Raw genomic sequence first — 20701 nt, 5'->3', positions numbered from 1 at the left:
TTTTTTTTAAACGACCCCTAACAAATCACCCTCTGAAGTTTCGTGCTGTAGTTAGAAAACAATTTCAGGAAAAAATCACATGATTTTATTTGTTTTTCAGTACAACTTTCAAGGAGATAATCAAAGTTTGAAAAAGTGATAAATATTGTGTTCAACAGTTCATAAGTCTTCAGTTTCACCTTCCCCTGAAATATCAATAAAGAACATTCCTCACACTGAGTGTAAACTTTCACAGCTTGAGACAACAATCAAATTCTCTTCAGATAAGATAAAATAATACAAATTTAAATTACTCTATCAAAGGGGTTATCCAAGTTATATCTGGTTTCCTGAGAATTTATCAATATGCATTCTTCTGTCAATAATGAGAAAGAAATTCTGATAATATTGATAAAGTGCTTTGTAATACAACATTCATCTATTCTTAGAATAGATACAAGTTACTGAGATTAGTCAGACAAGCAGAAGTGAAAACCTTTTCCAAAATAAAGTTATCCTTGTTATAAGATGCTACTAAAGTTTCTAAAAATTTTTAGATGATAAATTTTAATAATACCAAAAGCTATATTACATGTAAATTGAAGTTCTCTATTGTTTCAATCTCGATGTGTTGCATTAATATGTATATTTTTGTGTATAGTTAGGAGTATTTTATTTATATTCATTAGTATTCATCTACACCTAACTCTATATTTAATTTGATATCCTCAATTGTTAATAAATATCATCATTATTATTATACCAAAGGGTAAGGTGATCGGGCCCTGTCTCGGAAGCTCCGACACAGTCGTGATGGTGTGCCAGCATTATCACTGAATGACCCCACTCCCCATACTACGGAATAAGTGATTATTGGGTTCGAGAATTATGTGCACTAAGCAAACATAATGAGCCAAGAATGACAGCCTTCTGCATTTGCTCAGCCTTCTTGCGGCAAGCCGGCATGATCTTAAGAGTAAAGAGGGCATCATTCCTCATTATTATTATCATTAATATTAATAAATGCTAATACACAGTATTATATGTAATTATAGGACTACTCCCAGAATACAGACCCCAACCAATATTTTTCCAAAATATAAGCGCAAAACGTACAAAAGCAGGTAATAAATGTATTTGATTTGAAATAGGGATTGGATTCTGAGTATAATTTTCTATTGTTTCGCTTCTTTTGGATCTTGAGGAAAACTGTGCACGGACACATTGCCTGATACATAATTATCACACTAGTCACAGAAAAATACCTATTCAATTTACTAGTCATGATGAAAAACTGACTTTATGTTTGTGAAATAATAAAACAGTAAATAGAAGTAATACTAAATATTTGAATCTTTCATACTAGCAACAATCAATGTTTTCCTAGAATTGATCCACATACTAGAACTGCAATAACTTGCTTGGAGGCAGTGTTAGTTTTGGATTTATTCTAGGCCAGAAGTTCCAGTTCTACCTCTCAATAGAATTGGATGTTCAAATTATTAAACCTAGATGTGGCCAAATCTGCAGCCCATTGAAATGGTTTACAGTTTAAAATGTTTTGGTCAGAACTGCTATGATAAAAAATAACTTATGTAGACTTACTAAAGAGCTGAGTCGTTTAATTCATACTCATAACCTCGAGCTACAGCAAGTCTCACACCTCTATCAGACCATAGTGCTTGAAGTGAAGCAGCCACAGCAGGAAGTATAGTAAAACTCATATCAAAACAACTTTTAGCTACCAAAACATTTTGAGCGTGTATCTTATTTCTGAGGTGTTCCAAGTTTATTCTGAGGATTCCCATTCCAGCAAGAACATATTTCATAGATGCCAATAGGTTGTCCAATACTGTTGGTCTGAAACTACTGAGTTCAGCATGTGTGAATCCATCAGCATGAATAATTTTCATTTGTTTTACTAAGGTACTTTTCCCACTTTCACCAGCACCTACAAGACATTTAAATGTGATGCAATACTAAGTGACAAAATGAATATTCTTACCAAGAAGTAGTATTTTGATAACATTGTTCTGCTGCTTGGCAAATTCGCCCAACTGCCTATCAATCTCTTCACTTCGCTTTCTTGCTTTTCCTTCTTCGCGTTCTAAAGTTAAACATGCCCCCATATCGAGTACATCACGCCAATGACGATTAATATGTGTGAGAAAATGTCATTTATTAATCACACGAAGATTCGAAGAAATATAAACAATTGAATTAAAAATTGTTATAGGATCAGATGAACAAACTCACAAGGTCAAAAAGGAAAACAAAAACATTACGTCGGGATAATTCACGAACATAGAGGGGAAAGTTGAGTGTCATAATATTACATAAAGTAACAATGCTCGTAATTTCTTCTGGGAAAAATGAATAATTGGAACTAAACTAATGCAAACAAATAAAAAAAACAAAAAGTAAACATTTTTTGAAGAGCTTTAAACCTCTCTCGTACCCTCTATTATTTATTTTTCAAAAGTTATTTGAAACTTTCAGAAGATTTCTTCAAAATTTATCGTTTCAACCATACGTCATAGATGGCACTCTCTTCTCTACAAGTAAAGGCTACGTTCAATGACGGCCACCATAGGCGGGGCTGTCAGAGAGCGCTGAGGGCGCGAGGTCAAGACGACAATTTAACATTTAAACAGCTATTTATGTGTCGAGAGATGTATGTTGGATTTTGGATTGTTTTAGGAATTTCATGTTCGTTTTGCGAGGTTTTTACTTATAAATTAGGACGTCTTCGATCCGTGAGTAGCTCCGATCAGAAATTTTCAAATGATAAACATATCCTTGCGAAATGTGTCATTGGGTACAACAACATTTTACTCCGAATGATTACGAGTTGGCAAGGAAATTTATCTGAGAAAGAAAAATTCTATAAAAAATTGAATTAATGCAATATAAAAACATGATAGCGATTCCGGATACAAATAATCAAAATGATCTATTTTAAATATTTATTCTAAAGATCACAGAACTGACCTGAGACACATCAGCGTCCTCTCGCGGCAAAAATTTTCGTGGTTGCCCTCACAAACTACTTATTCTAGAGCAGGGGTCTCCAAACTACGGCCCGCGGGCCAAATCCGGCCCGCCAGTGTCATCAATCCGGCCCGCGACATCCAATGATTTATTGTCATCAATCTGGCCCGCGACAGCCGATGATTACCTAATTGTTGTTACTATTGCTGTGATAAGTTGAAGAAGAAAACAGAATGATAATTATTCGGTTTTATTTACTTGCAAGGTAAAACTTAACGACAGAAATGATGACAAAGAAAACTTAACTAGCCTAGAAATATAGTTAAGGGCAGAAATTGGCCTTTGGAACAAACTGAAAAAATCATTATGGCCCGAAGGCTTCAAAGTTTGGAAACCCCTGCTCTAGAGTAAGTGGTTGTCCTCATTCACTTATCTCGACCACTGATAGTATTTCTGATTTCAGCAAAATGTAAGCCAAAGGTTAATACTGGATATTATGCTTCAAAAAAGCTGAATAGAGAGCTGGTCAATATACGAAATATCACGACTTAGATTTCACTCGGAAACAATTTAAGATAAAGTTTATTTGCGCAGGAAGGAAGCACAGATAACTTATATTCAGCATTTCAAAAAACTGATTGAAATAAAACTCAATTTCCTCCTTATACAAAATTGAAAATGCAGAAAAACGTCCCCCTTTTTCAAAATTTTAGTTCGGGGATTGTTTTTACTATTCACATCAGAGTAAATATTTGAAGTATATCTTCTATCACTATACCTCTATGTTTATTCTGAACATACACAATATCATAGCAACCCAAATAAACTAAACAACTTGTGGATAACATTATATTGCTCAATATCAGAAAAGTAACCTCTGCCTTGAAAGACATCTTGATGAAAGACTAACAATAAATTGATTTTCAGCACAGAGCTGAAAACTTATCCTCCTTTCTAGCTGGTGTCTCCTCAGGAAAGACACCCCTCTGAAATCGAAGCTTAGATTTAACGGAATCTCATCATTTTATGTGCGATTAATACTGACTGTTGCAGAGATAAGATCGAACAAACTTTCACAGTGGTGTTGGTTTCATGAGTAGGTAGGTAGGTAGGTCTGAAGTGAGTGGGTCTATTCGACCCTCCACCGCAACCCATGAGGGTTTATTGTGGCTCACACCTATTCACACTCGGCCAAATAAACCCAGCTTCTCAACGAAGCCGATTAGTTTGTATGGTGAGTGGTCTTTCAGGTCAGATGGTGAGAGTACGGATCTGCCGAACTCAAAGAACCTGATTCGGTCCCAGCGGGGCAGGCACAAAGTATATGTTCTCTAGTTTCCAGACAGAGGCCACACACACTGTCTTCCGACAGTCCAAGTCTCTGCATATGATGATTCAAATGACAGTGACCTGTAAAAAGGCCTGTCAGACATGAGTTGGGCTCACTAACCAACCGGCTACTTCACACACGTCATACACAATACCTTGTTTTGACTATTAGAATCTCTGATTATCCTTCAACTTTCAATAACTTTTTTTTTGTTACAGCATACTACTTGGTAAAGAACTTGATATTTACCAAATTATGAAAGTTGTTTATAGATAAACGACGTGGAAAGTCAAGTGAAACAACACCTCTGGTGCCTAAATGACATATGAATGGATAGCAGTCTTGCTTCATAAGTTTACTTTAATCTTGTATTTTTAATTACCTGCACAACGGTTCTCGATTTTCAAATTAATTTTACAAAAACAAAGGTATACCTGCAGTCAACTCCTGATGATTAACTTGCTTAGCGAAAAACACATCAAGAGAGCAGTGTGAAATTGGCTGCTTATGCAAAATAGGTTTACAGCGTGGGAAAAAATAATAAAGTTGACTTATTTTTTCCGTATATAATTCAGTTTTTTATATATTCTTCACAAAATTTACTAACGCGAAACGAGAGGAAATCATGAAGTAGTTAACAATTGAAGAAAACAACCACGCTTGCAAAATAGGTTTACAGGGTGGTGAAAATTAATGCATTCAAATAATTTTTTCCATATATTATTCAGTTTTTCATACACTCCGCACAAAGTTAAACAACGGAATTGTATTGAAAATTATGAAATAACAATAGTATGAAACAACAACTCTGAAATAATCGCTTCGAAAATAGATTTACAGGGTGAATAAAATTAATTGAGTTGACTGCTTCGTTACATATAATTTAGTATCATGAAATATCAATAGTAAAGAGCAAAACCACTCTGAAATAATTACTTGCAAAATAGGTTTACATATATTATTCAATTTTTCATATACTCCGCATAAAAATAAACAACGGAATTGTATAGAAAATTATGAAATAACAATAGTTTTGTCGAAAACCGATGCCTGGGTTTTCGTGGTATTGAATTGAATCTGATTACTTTCACCCCAATTTGAAATCACTTCTAGATACTCGCATTAAGATATGCAACTTCTCCTGCTGCCGGTGAAGATGTGGATCCACAGCTGATGTTCTGGTATCCGTTATGGAATTAAATCAGATATCATTCACATGATTGCTACCCAATATAGTATATGAAGAAGGTGAAATTTCACTTACATGGAACACTGTCATCCTCAATGGCGAACATCCGATGTTTCGGAATAAAATTCCCACATTTTTCATTTTTTGTATAAATATGGAGAAGTAGAAAGTCAAAACCTTTTTTCTTTCCAGAAATGAATGGCATTATTATGTATTTTTCATTTGTCAGTTTTAACTATTTTTGTACTTTCAATAAAAGTCATTAGTTTTTCTTCTTGATTTCATCAGTACAACGACTGAAAAACTGCGTAGAACTCTAATGAAATAACAATTTGATTAGTAAACTCCATGTTCTGCTTGTCGTTAAATAAAATATGACTGAAGCGGAATTTGTTTGGGAAATATATTACTAAAAATAAAGAAGACGGTTTCGTAAAACTTAGCAACTCGCACGTCTCTATTATTGCTAGTTCTTCTTGGCTCCCAGAATGCTATTTTTTACATCAATTGCCGTTCTCTTTTTTTAAGCAACGGAATATCTTTTTTTTTTTGTCATATTTACTAAAAAATTGGATTCTCCTTTTGAAACTTTCAAACTAACGACTATTAACGACGAATCTTCAACATAACACACATACTTAAAATTTAAAAATGTAAAAGTTCACAAAAATCCGGGAAACATGATTGCTTGTTTCGTAGATTATTAATATTCAAATATCTATTCTAAGACATACGTATATTTCTTCTCCCGTGCGATTATCTATTCCGATTAATTACACTAGAGAATACCATATATAGTATTTGTAGAACCTTATAAGCATGTTCACATGATGTAAAGAATTGGCTCCCAGGAAATGTTTTTTGGTGGATTTGTAAATTCGCCGTTTTCGATTTTGTATTATGAAGAAATTATACATATAAATACATATGTGTGCTTTCGGATAAGTTTGCTCAGTCAGGAATCTGAGAATATGAATCCCAGGTTGTACCGCTTCTGAAGTCATTACTTATTGGATGTTTCGGCTTCGAAACAATTTTCAAGAAAGTGTGGCTTCAGAGAGGTCTTAATTTGCTTACTCCTCAAATAGTGACACGCTACAAAAGTTTTTGATTTGGCGCCGTGTTCTCAATCTGCTTACTTTCCTGGTCTTGTTACTGGTCTCCACAACTGTCTCAATCTGCCGACTCAGAAACACATGTAAAACATAAAAATATGTTGTGACAGAGACAGTTTGTCTTTCACGTATAGTCAGTGGGCATACTTGAAGACTGGCTATAAATCAAATCATCTATAAGAACAATTCGTTCAGGCCAGTCTCAACACCCTACACAGTAGGTTAATGGACTGACACCTATCAGAAAACAACTACTCCCCTGGCTAATACCACGAAGGGCGTTGGATTATATCCGACAGGTGTCAGTGCAGGATTCTTCACTGAAGTTATTCCTGCATATGCTGTTGGCGATACAACTGCCGCAATAGATTTTCAATTATCGGAACACACTTGCAGACCGGTTTCGGGCTGTTTGGCCACTCGTCAGTGCAAGGTAGTGTATATCATCAACATAAAGTCGATGATTTCCGATAATTGAAAATCGAATTCCGTCAGAGTATCATTCCTCGAACTAAGCTGAAGACTACAACAAACAACAGGTTTGTCGTCGCTTCATCTGCCTGTGAACGAGGTAACCAACTGCATATCCAAATTTGCCCAATTCCTCGTAAAAGGAAAGAAATCTTTCACGTATAGTCAGTGGGCATACTTGAAGACTGGCTATAAATCAAATCATCTATAAGAACAATTCGTTCAGGCCAGTCTCAACACCCTACACAGTAGGTTAATGGACTGACACCTATCAGATATCAGTCGGATATAATCCAACGCCCTTCGTGGTATTAGCCAGGGGAGTAGTTGTTTTCTGATAGGTGTCAGTCCATTAACCTACTGTGTAGGGTGTTGAGACTGGCCTGAACGAATTGTTCTTATAGATGATTTGAGAGACAGTTTGTTTTCCTGTGCTGCTCTGTTGTCGCTGACACAAAAAAAAGCTCCGGTCATTTACAGCACGGTTGATTTGACAGCTGACATACCAGAAGATTCCATGTTAATGGTGTTCCAAGTGTACGTGTGGTACGAATGTTTAGCGATTCGCGAGTTTTGAATTTTTTTTTCGGGTTTTTGTTCCATCCACAAAGTTCTGAAAGTTTTGTTTTTCAAGTGGTTTCAGTCTTTTCCGAAGAACTCTGGTAATACTTAGTCGACAATGATTGATTTTTATCGTTCATTAAGATCCATATTAAAATTAGAGGAGGTTCACACAGATAATAATGTATTTAAGTTACATTATAGAGTTACAGTGTTACTGCTCCTCTCCTTTACGATTCTGTTGACGAGCAAACAATATTTCGGAGATCCCATAAATTGTGATGTTGATGAGAGAAAGGATGTTATCGACACATTTTGTTGGATTTCTGGTACTTTCATTATCAAAAACAACGTTTTTGGTAAGTTTGTACTTGCTTTACAATCAGTTGTCCACCAAAACAGTGATTTCAGATAATTTTTTACCTGGTTTGGGAACTCCTGATGTGAAACATCTCAGTGATTCATTCAACAAACAAGTATACTATCAATGGGTCTGTCTTACTTTTGGTATACAAGCTATGTTTTTCTACTTGCCTAAATATTTTTGGAAAACATGGGAGGGAGGAAGGCTGAAACTACTCATTGGTGACTTAGGTGATTCATTAATTTAATATAACTTCACAGTAATATGAGTGTTACTATTGAATCTCATATTGAGTATTTGAACAAAATCAGTAAATATGAATAGTTGAAATATTTTATGTTTCATTGTTTATTGTATATATTTAACATATTTTGCTGATTCATGAACTAAGTTGTTATTCACTATTTATCACTGAATTAGATTTGAACACTCATATATAAACAACATTGCAATAAACCAAGGAATGGTTTATACTTTATTGTGTTGATTGCTAATATATAAACTTCATGATATCCATCAAAACAACAAGGTCATAAAGGAGATAATATTGAGGAGCTGAATCTATTAGACAGTATGTTAATACCTATTGAAAAACAAATAAAAATACTTGACAAAAAATTTTGTATTTAGTTTGGAATTCCAAATTACTGTGTGACACATCCACTTCACGTCCAGTTCTTAAGGCTCATCAATTAAGTAATTCATGCCTGAAAGAAGTTTACTATGGGTTTCAAAAGAAACTGAAACAGAGAGGTACAAAAATAATTACAATATTTCCCAAAGTTAATGAAGATACAGTGAATAAGATGGTACTTACAAAAATTTCATAATGCAGAGAATTGGGTTTGTTTGATTTTGGTTTCAAATTTCTTTCATTTCCTTTGGTTAATGTTTATGATGTTATGTGGGATGTGAAATACTATGGTAACACACAGAATATTTTCATAGTAGCTTTAATGGCAAATATGTGTTTTTATTTATATCAAACACTTTTTCCTCATTAGAACAAAAATGCAATTTTTCGACATTTGTTTTGCTAATCAGATTAGCATCATCATCAGTAGATGACTAAAATTTTTGATGATTATTCTAACTTCTTCAACATTTCTGTTCTGGTGAAGGAAACACGTTTTCAGTAGATTTATTTTATATAAGAGGTTCCAAACTCTACTTAGCAATATTTTTTGTCTGAAAGGGAATAAAACAACAATGAAATTTCTGGTAACAACTCAACATTTCAAATATAAATAATTTTGATCTCAAAGAATCTTTTTATGATTGTGTTTTTTAGGAGGCCCTTTAAGTGCAAATTGGAACAGTGCCTCAAGAGACACACTCATTAAGTACCTGCTGAGCGAAAAGTACTCTCACAATATTTATACAATTCGATATTGTCTCTGTGAGGTTTTGAATTTTATAAATGTGGTAAGTATATTATCATGAATGAATCTATGTATTTATGAATTATACACATTTTCAAAATGGAAAACTAAGTTTTTAGTCCTCATACATCACTCGAAAACATCTTACTACCCATTGATCCAATCACCATTTTGTTATGGTGGATATCTTGGGCTAAGGTGGAATACACAATTGTCACCAGGAGAAAGAAAAATTAACAAAAATGATTTCTGAAATTTATTCACAAAAAAACTTACTTTTTCAAGTGACAGACCCAATCATTTCAGTAAACCCCAAGACTTAAGACAGTCATACTGCCAAAATGTTATACTGAACATACACAAATCTAAAATTGAAGTAAAATCACAATTATGTCACTCAAAAGAGAAACACAACTATCAAAAGCCCCATATGTGCAAAAAATTGAACAATCGTCTTCCTCCATAATTTGAATTGACAAACCACATCAATGTATTCAAATGTAAACTTTAAATTTATATAAAACACCATTTACATTTCAGTGACTTGGTGAATAATAAAATCATATCTGAATATTTCTACAGTGTGTCAATTTTAAAACTTACAATGGGCTATATCTCACGAACGAAAGCTGATATCGAAAAATGCTTGAAACCTTTTCTAGGATAGTAAGGGAGAACTAAAGTGACATGAAAGAGAACTCACCCCCATCAACCCCCTAGGCCCCACCCACCAAAACACAAAAAGTTTAAATTGCAAACCACTACTTGTGATACATCATTAAAAATACTATATAAAATGCTATCCAATGGTATAAATAATAATTGTACAGGGTGAAGCCGTATTTGTGAAACTTTGGCTTAAATGGAATATTTAATGAGGTTTTTGTTGAACTTCAAATTTATTAAAAATGTCAATTAAGTAAATGTTCAAAGTGGGTTCCGTTGTTTTGTAAACAATAATACAGCCTATTTTCAAATTTTGCATGAACTTTGGCAAATGTTGTTCTAGTAATGGCGCGTCATGCTTGCGTAATTCTTTCTCGCAATTCCCCAAGTGACGCAGTTTGGGTTTTATAAACAACTGACTTGAGGTGACCCCACAGAAAAAAGTCAGGTGGCGCCAAGTCTGGTGACCTCGATGGCCACTCAATGGGACCTCTCCTTCCAATCCATTTGTTCGGATAATTAGTATCCAACCAGTGCCTAACTGGAGCTGCATAGTGAGTAGGTGCTCCATCTTGTTGGAAGTGCAGCAAATCTTCGTCTACAGATAGGTTGCCTTGGTCATCCCTTTGGTTCTCTAATTCATGCACAATTAAAGGTTTGATGGTGTTTTCCAGCATTCCAGCATATCCAGCATATCGAGATAAATGTCGTCATTTAAATTGTCTGGTATGAACAAGGGACCAATTATAGCATCGCCTAATATTCCTGCCCAAACATTCAGTTTTTCAGGATATTGAGTGTGACCTTCTCTGAATCGATGCGGGTTCGCATCACTCCAGTACCGACAGTTTTGTTTATTTACATTACCATTCAGCATAAAAGTACATTCATCACAGAAACAAATATTTTTTAACATTCTCGGTTCAACGCGAATTCTTTCACTCATGAGTTCACAAAACTCAATTCGTCGGTCTGGATCATCATTGGCTAGTTCTTGAAGAAGTTGTGTTTTGTACAGGTGAAACTTATGTAATTTCAACACCTTTCTAACAGACTCATGTGAAAGTCCTGTCACTGCAAATACTTGACATGTTGATGCAGTAGGCTCCATTGCAAAATTTCCAGGTACCTCAATTTGGGTTACTTCATCAGTAATCTTGAGGCATTCCTTTTTTTATTTTGCACTGATCCCGTTTCTCTAAACTTTTCAACTAAATCGCGGACGTACACGTGACTTACATTTTTGTCCGGATGCCTTTCATGGAATATTTGAGCTGTTTTTAAATAACACTGGTTCTGGGAGGCAAATTTGAAAATTATCTCCATGCGCTCAAGTATACTGTAAACCATCATGACAACTACAGCTGAATGACAGTACAGATTGTACAAATGATGAAAACTAATGACATTTAAAAGTCCCAAACAAACCAAAAATTATTGACTCTGACTCTGAACACAAAAAACAGATCTTTCCAACTTGTTTTGCAAAAACGGCAAATTAAGTTTTTATTTAACAAAGTATCGATGGACATTTATCATTTAAAATAATAGTCCGAGAGTTAGCATTACAAATAAAAAAGTCATAGTAAGCCGGCTGATATTAAAGTTCGTGCAGACTTTGACAATAGGCTGTATTATTGTTTAGAAAACAACGGAACCCACTTTGAATATTTACTTAAGTGACATTTTTAATAAATTTTTAGTTCAACAAAAACCTCATTAAATATTCCATTTAAGCCAAAGTTTCACAATTATTGTTTCACCCTGTATGATTATTATTTATACCATTGGATAGCATTATTTACAGTCTTTTCAATGATGCATCACAAGTAGGGGTTTGCAACTTAAACTTTTTGAGTTATGGTGGGTGGGGCCTAGGGGTTGATGGGGGTGAGTTCTCTTTCATGTCACTTTAGTTCTCCCTTACTATCCTAGAAAAGGTTTCAAGCATTTTTTGATATCAGCTTTCGTTTGTGAGATATAGCTCATTGTAAGTTTCAAAATTTCACTGTATAGTATATAACTATTTCATTATCAATCTGAAAAGTGAACTTTCTGATTTTAACAGAATACCCTGATTATGATATACGAGGTCTCTTCAAAAAATGAGGTGAATATTCAAATTTCGCGGGCTATGTACATTCGATTACCTTTTTTTTTGTTGGTACACTCGTGTCGAACGTTTAGCATGTTTAGTTTGTTGGTGAGCGTCATAAAAATTGGAAGTGTTTTACGTGTTCGACAATTTTCTGCTATCAAAAAAATGTATCAAAGAATTTGTATCAAATTTTGTGTAAAAAATGGAATTAAGTGCTCCTCAGAAACACTTGAAATGTTTACAGTGGCTTAAGGTGATTGTACTCAAGAGTCAGAAAAATGTTCACAAGTGTTACAAGCTCTTCACAGAAAGTTGAGAAAATGTGAATGACAACCTTGCACTGGACGCCCCAGCACATCGACAACCGATGAAAATGTTGAAAAAGTGTGGAAAATTGTTATGGAGAATTGTCGAAACATTATTAGAGAAGTTCGTTCCAGAACTGTTGAATTTTGACCAAAAAAACCATTTCATGAGCATCGCTCAGGAATTGTTGAATTATGTCAAAGACAATCTGGATTCATAACCTGTGACGAATCATAGGTATATGGTTATGACATCTAAACCAAAGTCCAATCGTCTCAATGGAAGAGCCCAGGAGAGCCAAGATGAAAAAAAGCAAGCCAAGTTAGATTAAATGTCAAGGTTTTGCTCACTGTTTTCTCCGATTACTTTGGCGTAGTGCATCAGGAGTTCTTGCCACATGGTCGTACGGTCAATAAGGAGTATTATCTTGAAGTTATGCGACGCTTACGAGAAGCAATACAAAGAAAACGTCCGGTATTGTGGAAAAATAATTCATGGCTTTTGCATCACGATAATTGCACCTGCTCACCGTCATTGCCTGTTAATAATTTTTTGGACAAAAACAACACGGCTCCCTGTCACTTTTTCCTGTTCCCAGGATTGAAGAGACCTATGAAAGGACGGCGTTTTGCGAACGATTTAGGAGACAACCCCGAATCCCTAAGAGAGCTCAAGGACATACCAGACAGTGAATATCAGAACTGCTTCGAGAATTGGAAAAAAAGGGTGGCACAAGTGTATTATACCTGAGGGAGATTACTTTGAAGGGGACAAAATAGAAATTAATAAATAAATATTTTTTTGAGTAAAATGAAAATTCACTCTATTTTTTGAACAGACCTCGTAAATTTTTCGAATTTGACACTGTCACTTTTACCATTTGTTTCAATTACAAATATCTATAATTGCATCATACTAGGAATCACTTGCATATGTTTACTGACACAATAAATCACTTGCTTATGTAAGTATACATGTTTTTCCACATTGGTTGATAATGAATCAGTTGTTCTTCTTTGAATGAATATTGTTATTTTTATTATGCAAATTTATTCCTGACATTTAATGCTTGAGAATGTTATTTAGTTGAAGATGTGATCAACCTGTCATTAACATTTATTATAAATTTTTCCTATGACATTTCAGGAATGTATTCTGTTTCCGTTTTCAAATCGCCTTGAGATTGATCAAAAGTGTCTTTCAATATTGAACGATGATAGTTTAGTCTATACAGGACACTTTATGTAAATAATTTTACCTGGTGTGAAATTTGTTCAGTTAACGTAAATTTTTAATATTTTTGACAATATATCAGAAGTATGAAGTCACTGGATGTCATACCTCCCACTGTATATCATAGTATTTTGGTTGTGAAAAAGTTGTAAACAAATAACTACGAGTTTTGCAAATTCGTTTCCAACAATTCATAACAACAGTTTCTAATTTGAAGCTATATTCTTAACCGAAATAATATTTGAATACTAAGAAATCCCGTTAAATTATGCCTGCACATTTAACATCTGTAATATCCCTTTCTCGGCCCTCAGTAGATTCTGCAAATTTTCCGATAGTGTGGAAGCAGTTATCCCAGTCCAAAATAAACGTTTTTTCCAATCACCAGAAATGCATCTCATCAACCAAGTTGGCGTCTTCAGTTCCCGCAAATTTCAACAGAATGGTTCATAAAATTAATACAATGGACTGTTTGGAATGTGACGTTTGTCACTGTTCATAGTTCCCATGCCACGCTTTGCTATTTAAAAAATTTCAAAAGCATCCAAAAATCTAGTGTCATGCACTGATCCCAACATTCAGACACTTTTTATTCTCCAAGGTGTGTTGAGCGATATTAGAGTTTTGTGGTATTCGAAATTGGATATGTGCTACGTGACCTTTGAAACTAGTTTTATTGGATCGCTTAGTCTGACCGATATATTTTTTTGTCACAGTCTTCATGTCTTATTTCATATATCTCCGACTTTTAATTTTCCAACATCTTGTCTTCAAGGTTACTTCAACGTTTGTTGAATTGTTCTATTATTTTCAAAGTGTTGAATGTGTTTTTCATTAAGAACCATTGAAAGAGTGGTTAAAGAAGGGAAGCAAGTAATTCCTGCAAATAAAGGAGAAGTAAAATTTTCCACCCTAAGAATGAAGCGGCCTAGAAGAGCACTAGTAAATGATATTCCCAAGTATGACTGTTCCAATTTCAGATGGAAGGGTGTCGTCGTATTACGGTAAAATAAGTTCCAACACGTTTTAGGAATTGTCGCTTCCGATACATCTCTTTGTAGAATTTAAAAAAAAATGGTTTCAAATGGAGGACTGAAAATAATTTAAAAAAATCAATAGAGAAAATGGACATTAGAGCATGGAGGATCAATTATTTTCAAAAATACAATTATTTTCGTAGCCAACAGCGACCAATTGTGTTTCTTGATGAAACATACCTTCATAGTGGACATACATATTTCAAGAACTGGCGGGATGAATCAACCAAAAGGTTTTTTGAAAATATTGGGAAGGGACCAAGAATCAGTATTGTCCATGCAAGAGGTGACATGGGCTTTATACCTAATTGTTGGCTTATATTTGAATCAGGCACAATACCAGGGGATTATCATTCAGAAATAAATTCTGAAAATCATGGTAAATGGTTATAAGGAAAGTTAATCCCAAATTTACCTGTGAATTCGGTAGTCTTGACCGATAATGCTCCATACCATAATATTAAAAATAATTTGATGGGGTTCTGCTTGAACACGGACATAACGTTTTGAGACTTCCACATTACCATCAGGATTTGAATCCCATTGAACTCATTTGGGCCACTGTCAAAAACAACATGTCCCAAAAGGATGTAACTTTCAAGTTTTAATATGTGAGGAAACCGGCGGAGCATGAGTTTGATCAAATCACTTCCAAGGAATGGCAAAAGCGTTGTATAGAGTGGAAATATTGGGAACATTCACAGACGTTCAAACAGAGGTGAATCCAGTGATTATAAATTTGAATGACGATAGCAGTACAAGCAGCAGCAAAGATGAAAAAAAATTGTATTCAGATAGTGACTGATTAAAGTTTATTTTTGGATGTTTCATTTTATAATATTTCAATGAACTGTACTACTACCTATAATACTAAATGAAATGTGAAAAAAAATAACAAAGAAGTCATGTTCTACTTGCTACCCTAAAACTAATTATAGGTATGACACTGGCCGGTAGGGGGCTTATCGTAATTTAGTTGGGAGTCTATATCTGCGCGATCGCTCACCATTATGTTTGGCGCTTGTTATACATCAACGTATTAGATAGTATCTTCAAAAAGTTAAACGTGATAGGAGCCTTCAAAACTTTCGCTCGCTCACTTCAACAAATGTTGGGTAAAAACAACATCGTTGTAGAATGAAACGTCGGGTATGTATAATATAAGCTGTGAGGACGGTGACATAAAATATATCGGAGGACTAAGTGAGCCATTAAAACTTGTTTCAAAGAACACTTAGCGATTTCGAAGATGAGAAAAATATAATGTCGGTCAACTCGCTTTGAAGAACGTTAATAAAATAAATTAAAACTCTCTGAAATCGTTGGAATCGGTACATGACACTAGATTTTTTGATAGTTTGGAAATAGCAAAGTGTGGCATGAGAACTACGAACAGTGGCAAGGGTCCCATTCCAAACAGACCATTGTTTCATTCTTTAGAAACCTTTCTTAAAATTTTTCCTCAAATTTCTATGTGAAATTAAATTAAATCAAAATATACTTTATTGTCCGAAGATTTGCATCTTATTGACAAAGTCCAAGAAATACAATGTAGATAAAGGAAAAGTTCTAAGAAAATATAATTGTAGATACAAAAGTTCCAAAAATGTATAAATGTAAATAAAAAAAAAGTTATAAAAATGTATAGATAAAACACCACCATGTATAAAGTGATAGTAAAAAGAATAAATTGTAGATTTATTGTTAAATGGATTTGCTAAAATACTCTTCCAAACTATAATAGGGTCTATCAACAACGCCTTTTTGAAATGAATGTTGATCAAATTTGCAGATCTCATTTCTAATGGTAAATGATTGAACAACTTACCAACATTATTGTATATGGAATCCTTGATTAAATTCGAATTTGGGATGCGAAGTCTAGAGGTATAATTGCTATTATGAGTAGAATAAGGAGTAGAATCAAAGTTGAAATTCGATTTATGTTTATAGAATAGAATATTCATTTCGCACAAGGGAGAAATAACAAAATTTGTATAGTACAAGTCAGAAGGGATAGTGTACATTTTCATCCCATTACATCGGGAAGTGATTTGTTAAAAACATTAAAAGGATTACGAACAACATGTAACATATTGCTAGAGACAGTTATCTCTTGAAAGTGCCCTCATCCACATCTTCCAAATCATATGTTTCAGCTGCAATAAGCATTTGTTTTAGTTTGTGTTTAAATACATTGTGCACTTTAATGTCTTTTATGTTTTCAGGAAGTAAGTTGTAAAGTTTTAGACATTTATAAAAACAGCCTTTTTCTAGGAGTGTAGTTTTATGTTGAGGGTACAGAATATATTCTTATTTCTCGTGTGGTGCCAGTTGTCATTTCAATTCATTTCATTTAAATGAGGCAAACCATCTCTAGGATAAAAAGTGCGATGCCTGTTAAAATTATTGGCAGTGAACAAGTTCCTGCATGTTTCTCTGGGTTTAACTTCACAGAGACATCTTTGTGCCCTCTTCTGTGATATCAATACAGGAAAAGGGATGAGTTGCATGCTCCCCAAAAAGGTAGTCTATAATGTAGTCGAGATTCAATAAGTGCATGGTAAACGGTCTTTGTGATATGGAAACCCAACTCATATGAAACCACTCTAACTGCATAACATCCGGAGGAGATCTTACCCTTGAGTTGTTCGAGGTGTTCATGAAATTTCAGCCTATTATCAATGATTAACCCGAGAAATTTTGTGTTTAATTTATTTTCTGTATGGCAGAGAGAGTAAATTTGCATAGCACCAGCTCTTCACCTTCTTCAAGTCGGATGATATTATTTTATTTAGCTCCACAGAGTTTTTTTCTATTCACAATATTGTAGTATTGTCCGCGAAAAGAGTGAAACTACCAAATATGTCAATCATAGAGATGTCATTCATAGATATCAGAAATAGAATAGGGCCTAACACAGAACCCTGTGGTACACCAGATTCAATAGCCCTGTTCTCAGAGAGTTCCGTTGTCCTCATCATTTGACTCGGTCCTGAAAGGTACGATTTGAACCAAGTGATGTGATTCGGAAAGTGAAAGTATACTCTATTAGATATAAATAAAGATCAGTTTCAATAATTAGTTTTCATCTCCTGAATACGCCAGCTCGGTTGTTGAAACGCATGTCGAGAAGAGTATTCCATTTTCAATGATTGGTAAAAGTGCTTGTTTTGGAGTTATTCTAAGCCGGAGGTTTTCCTTCTATTGATTAATCCAGTATTTAAATCAGGCAACTGTAGAAAACTAAATGGTTGTAGTCAGGCGTTTTAAAATAGCTAGACAATATAATCAACTGAGTATGTTTTGCCAAGAAAGTTTGATCAGTAATAGTTTATCTGAATATCTGTTCACTTTATCAAATTTTGTCTATGACCTACTGAAGCGGAGAGCGGTCCGACCCCCCTCCCTCCCCAATTGTTCACGTCAAATTAGCAGAACTTTAAAAAAATGACTATTTATCGAAATTTATTGAATTCCTACTCGAATCTTCTGAACGATGAAATTAAAAATAAGAATTGAAAATAATAATTAATTCACGATATATCACGTCAGTACCAATCCGCGCACTAAGATTGATTGTTACTATTACTGTAATCTTTATAATTTAACAAGTATTTTATTTGGGCAAACACGACCAAAACCATGAAAAGTTTTTCCACTCAAAGTATCTGTCGACTTCCCTCTGGAAGGTTTAGCAGCAAAAAATGTATCCACAAAGGTTACCTCTATACATTTTTGAATCACGGTGGAACTACTTACATTGGTGTTACACGGTGCTACATGACACGAACACAACGACTCACGGGTGTCACTTATTCATCAAAATACCTTGTGAGTAGAGAGATGCATGTTCTATTCAAGTAACACTATAATGTGAGATTAAGGGCTTTTGATTTGTTTAATGCTACCACTTTGTATAGGCACTTACTTCCCTTTTAACATTTTGTTTCAGATTGTCCAAATATATTTCATGGACTGGTTTGTAAGTGGAAATTTCAGTCTCTATGGCATAGAGCATGCCTCAAATAAACTAGTCAATCCAATGAATACTGTTTTCCCAAAAATCGCCAAGTGTACATATTTTAGATTTGGTCCATCAGGAACGCTAGAAATTCGCGATGCGCTCTGCATCTTGCCGTTGAACGTTCTCAACGAAAAATTTTTTCTGATATTGTGGTACTGGTTGCTTGTACTCCTTATTGTAACAATGTTATGTCTAGTATACAGAGGAATGTTTTTGTTCATACCAAATTTCCGCGTCTATCTACTCAGGGCACATTCACGTAAATTGGAAAGAAAGAAAGCTGAATTTATTGTGAGCAAAATTTCTTTTGGGGATTTTTTTGTACTGTATAAAGTAGGCAAGAACGTCAACACCATGATTTATAAAGAGCTGATAGGAGGTATATATGATCAACTCATTATTACCAAAGGCTCTCACAAAGTTTTTGCCCAAGACGAAGTTTGATTACCTACAATTTATGAGAAAAGATTACTTTAGAATATTATTTCGTTTATATCAATTCAATGTAGAGAGTATGATTATTTCAGTTTGGCAGTTCTATACATTATGAAATAATTTTCAATATAGGGCTGTGATAATGATTTCAATTGTAAATAATGTGCAATACAAATTGCTGTTGGATGTTTTCATTACTTTGCATTTATTTCTACTAACTTCGTAGAATTTCTTGGCACAAACTTGATGTAAAATATTTGAAGGAAATATTCAAGTTTACCTGCCATTTAAATGCTTGAATCTTGTGTTATTTAATTTTTGTTGTTTTCACACTATCAGTGATTTGTTTATTACTAAAGTTTAGTATTCATTTTGTAAGTGTTAATTTGTGATACATTGTCATCTTACTAAACCTAAAACGATTTGGGTTCTAAGATACTCATGTAAAATAACTCCTGATGCATATGAAAAACTATCCTATATTTCATAATTATAAAAACACACCTATTACTATTTCATCTCTAGCATTACATTCAACCAACAAATTATGCTTTGCCAAATCAGATTCCACTTTGAAATATATGAATCAAGAATGACCAACAGGATGATCAGGCACAATTTTCTTAGCTTTGCAATTTTGGCAACATGGAAACCCTTGATTTTTTTGGTTACGGAAATGGTCTGTCTATCTGTACAATGTGAAACTTGGTTTCCATATGAATTTCACATATCAAGTGACCTACCTTCATGCTAAATCAAATGAGCCTTTTCGTCTTCAAATGGAATGACAATCATGTTATTTTTAAATTGATTTGCTATATATAATCTAGTGTCTACAGAGAGCATTGTGGATGTATATCACATACAATTAAGGCTCTCTCATTTTCCCTCAATACAATTGTTGGAATGAAATAATGGAATATTGCTATACATTGTCGATTTGTTTCAGTTTGGAGTTATTTTTCATTTTGCCTGTTTTGTAATTTCAGTATGACAAGGCTGTGATAATAATGATGTGGAGTCAAAAATGTACAATACAAATTGCTTTAAAGTAAGGATAGTTTCCAATTTTTCATATTCACATCGATGTAGTTTTAAGATTTGTGTTATTTATTGTTTTCACATTTGTTATTTGTTACTAACTGAAATCAGTATTTATTTTCGAATAGTCTAGAGTTTTGATAATTTGTTAGCGTTCATCTACAGTACAACAGTTTATGTTCTAGTATGTTCCTAAGAAATGCACCAATTTTTCCTGAAAGGAATTAAACAATATTTTCATAATGGGCTTTTTATTTAAGGAACTTGCAAGTCTATACTAAGAATAAAATATTAAAAAGTAGGATTTTGTTAATCCTCTCGCACTTGTTTTGACTTTTGAGGATTGTTGTTTGTTGAAAACTTTTCAAAATGTAAAAGTTTTTCTGAATTTTACAGTTGCCTTCATAAAATAACCGAAGAATATCATGATATTTTTGTAAAACAATAGATCTCATGGTTGAAAGGAAGAGCAAAAA

General features: G+C 34.0%; 2 protein-coding genes and 2 long non-coding RNA genes across 5 annotated transcripts in view; 2 read left to right on the top strand and 2 right to left on the bottom strand.

The window, feature by feature from the left end:
• LOC111514329 (guanine nucleotide-binding protein G(o) subunit alpha) overlaps nucleotides 1-2431 on the bottom strand; it is a 40462-nt gene extending 38031 nt beyond the window's left edge. Inside the window, exons 1-2 of one of the 2 annotated variants that reach the window (XM_023170566.2) lie at nucleotides 1985-2431; nucleotides 1585-1930 (exon numbers count right to left, since the gene is read on the bottom strand). In XM_023170566.2, coding sequence (XP_023026334.1) covers nucleotides 1585-1930; nucleotides 1985-2108 — 470 coding nt within the window. In that variant the 5' untranslated portion in view covers nucleotides 2109-2431. The remainder of the gene's footprint in view (nucleotides 1-1584; nucleotides 1931-1984) is intronic. The other variant, XM_074184866.1, reaches the window with a different exon arrangement.
• A 625-nt stretch (nucleotides 2432-3056) lies between these two features.
• Nucleotides 3057-5760, top strand: LOC141486534 (uncharacterized). The gene is made up of 2 exons (XR_012467905.1): nucleotides 3057-3377; nucleotides 3434-5760. It is a non-coding gene; the product is annotated as an uncharacterized lncRNA (long non-coding RNA).
• A 1832-nt stretch (nucleotides 5761-7592) lies between these two features.
• LOC111514311 (innexin inx2) lies at nucleotides 7593-20468 on the top strand. The gene is made up of 4 exons (XM_023170549.2): nucleotides 7593-7995; nucleotides 8048-8230; nucleotides 9292-9425; nucleotides 18678-20468. The coding sequence occupies exons 1-4, from the start codon at nucleotides 7755-7757 to the stop codon at nucleotides 19191-19193; spliced, it is 1074 nt and encodes a 357-aa protein (XP_023026317.2). The 5' UTR covers nucleotides 7593-7754; the 3' UTR covers nucleotides 19194-20468.
• LOC111514321 (uncharacterized) lies at nucleotides 7685-9293 on the bottom strand. The gene is made up of 2 exons (XR_002723345.2): nucleotides 8818-9293; nucleotides 7685-8740 (listed from the first exon to the last, which is right to left on the bottom strand). It is a non-coding gene; the product is annotated as an uncharacterized lncRNA (long non-coding RNA).
• Nucleotides 20469-20701: the final 233 nt, after the last annotated feature.

Source organism: Leptinotarsa decemlineata, unplaced genomic scaffold (assembly GCF_025532065.1).
Source record: "Leptinotarsa decemlineata unplaced genomic scaffold, Ldec_3_MD MMD2_P_RNA_scaffold_2, whole genome shotgun sequence".
NCBI lineage: Eukaryota > Metazoa > Arthropoda > Insecta > Coleoptera > Chrysomelidae > Leptinotarsa > Leptinotarsa decemlineata.
The sequence above is the reverse complement of the archived record's forward strand: the minus strand, read 5'-3'. Positions and strand labels throughout refer to the sequence as shown.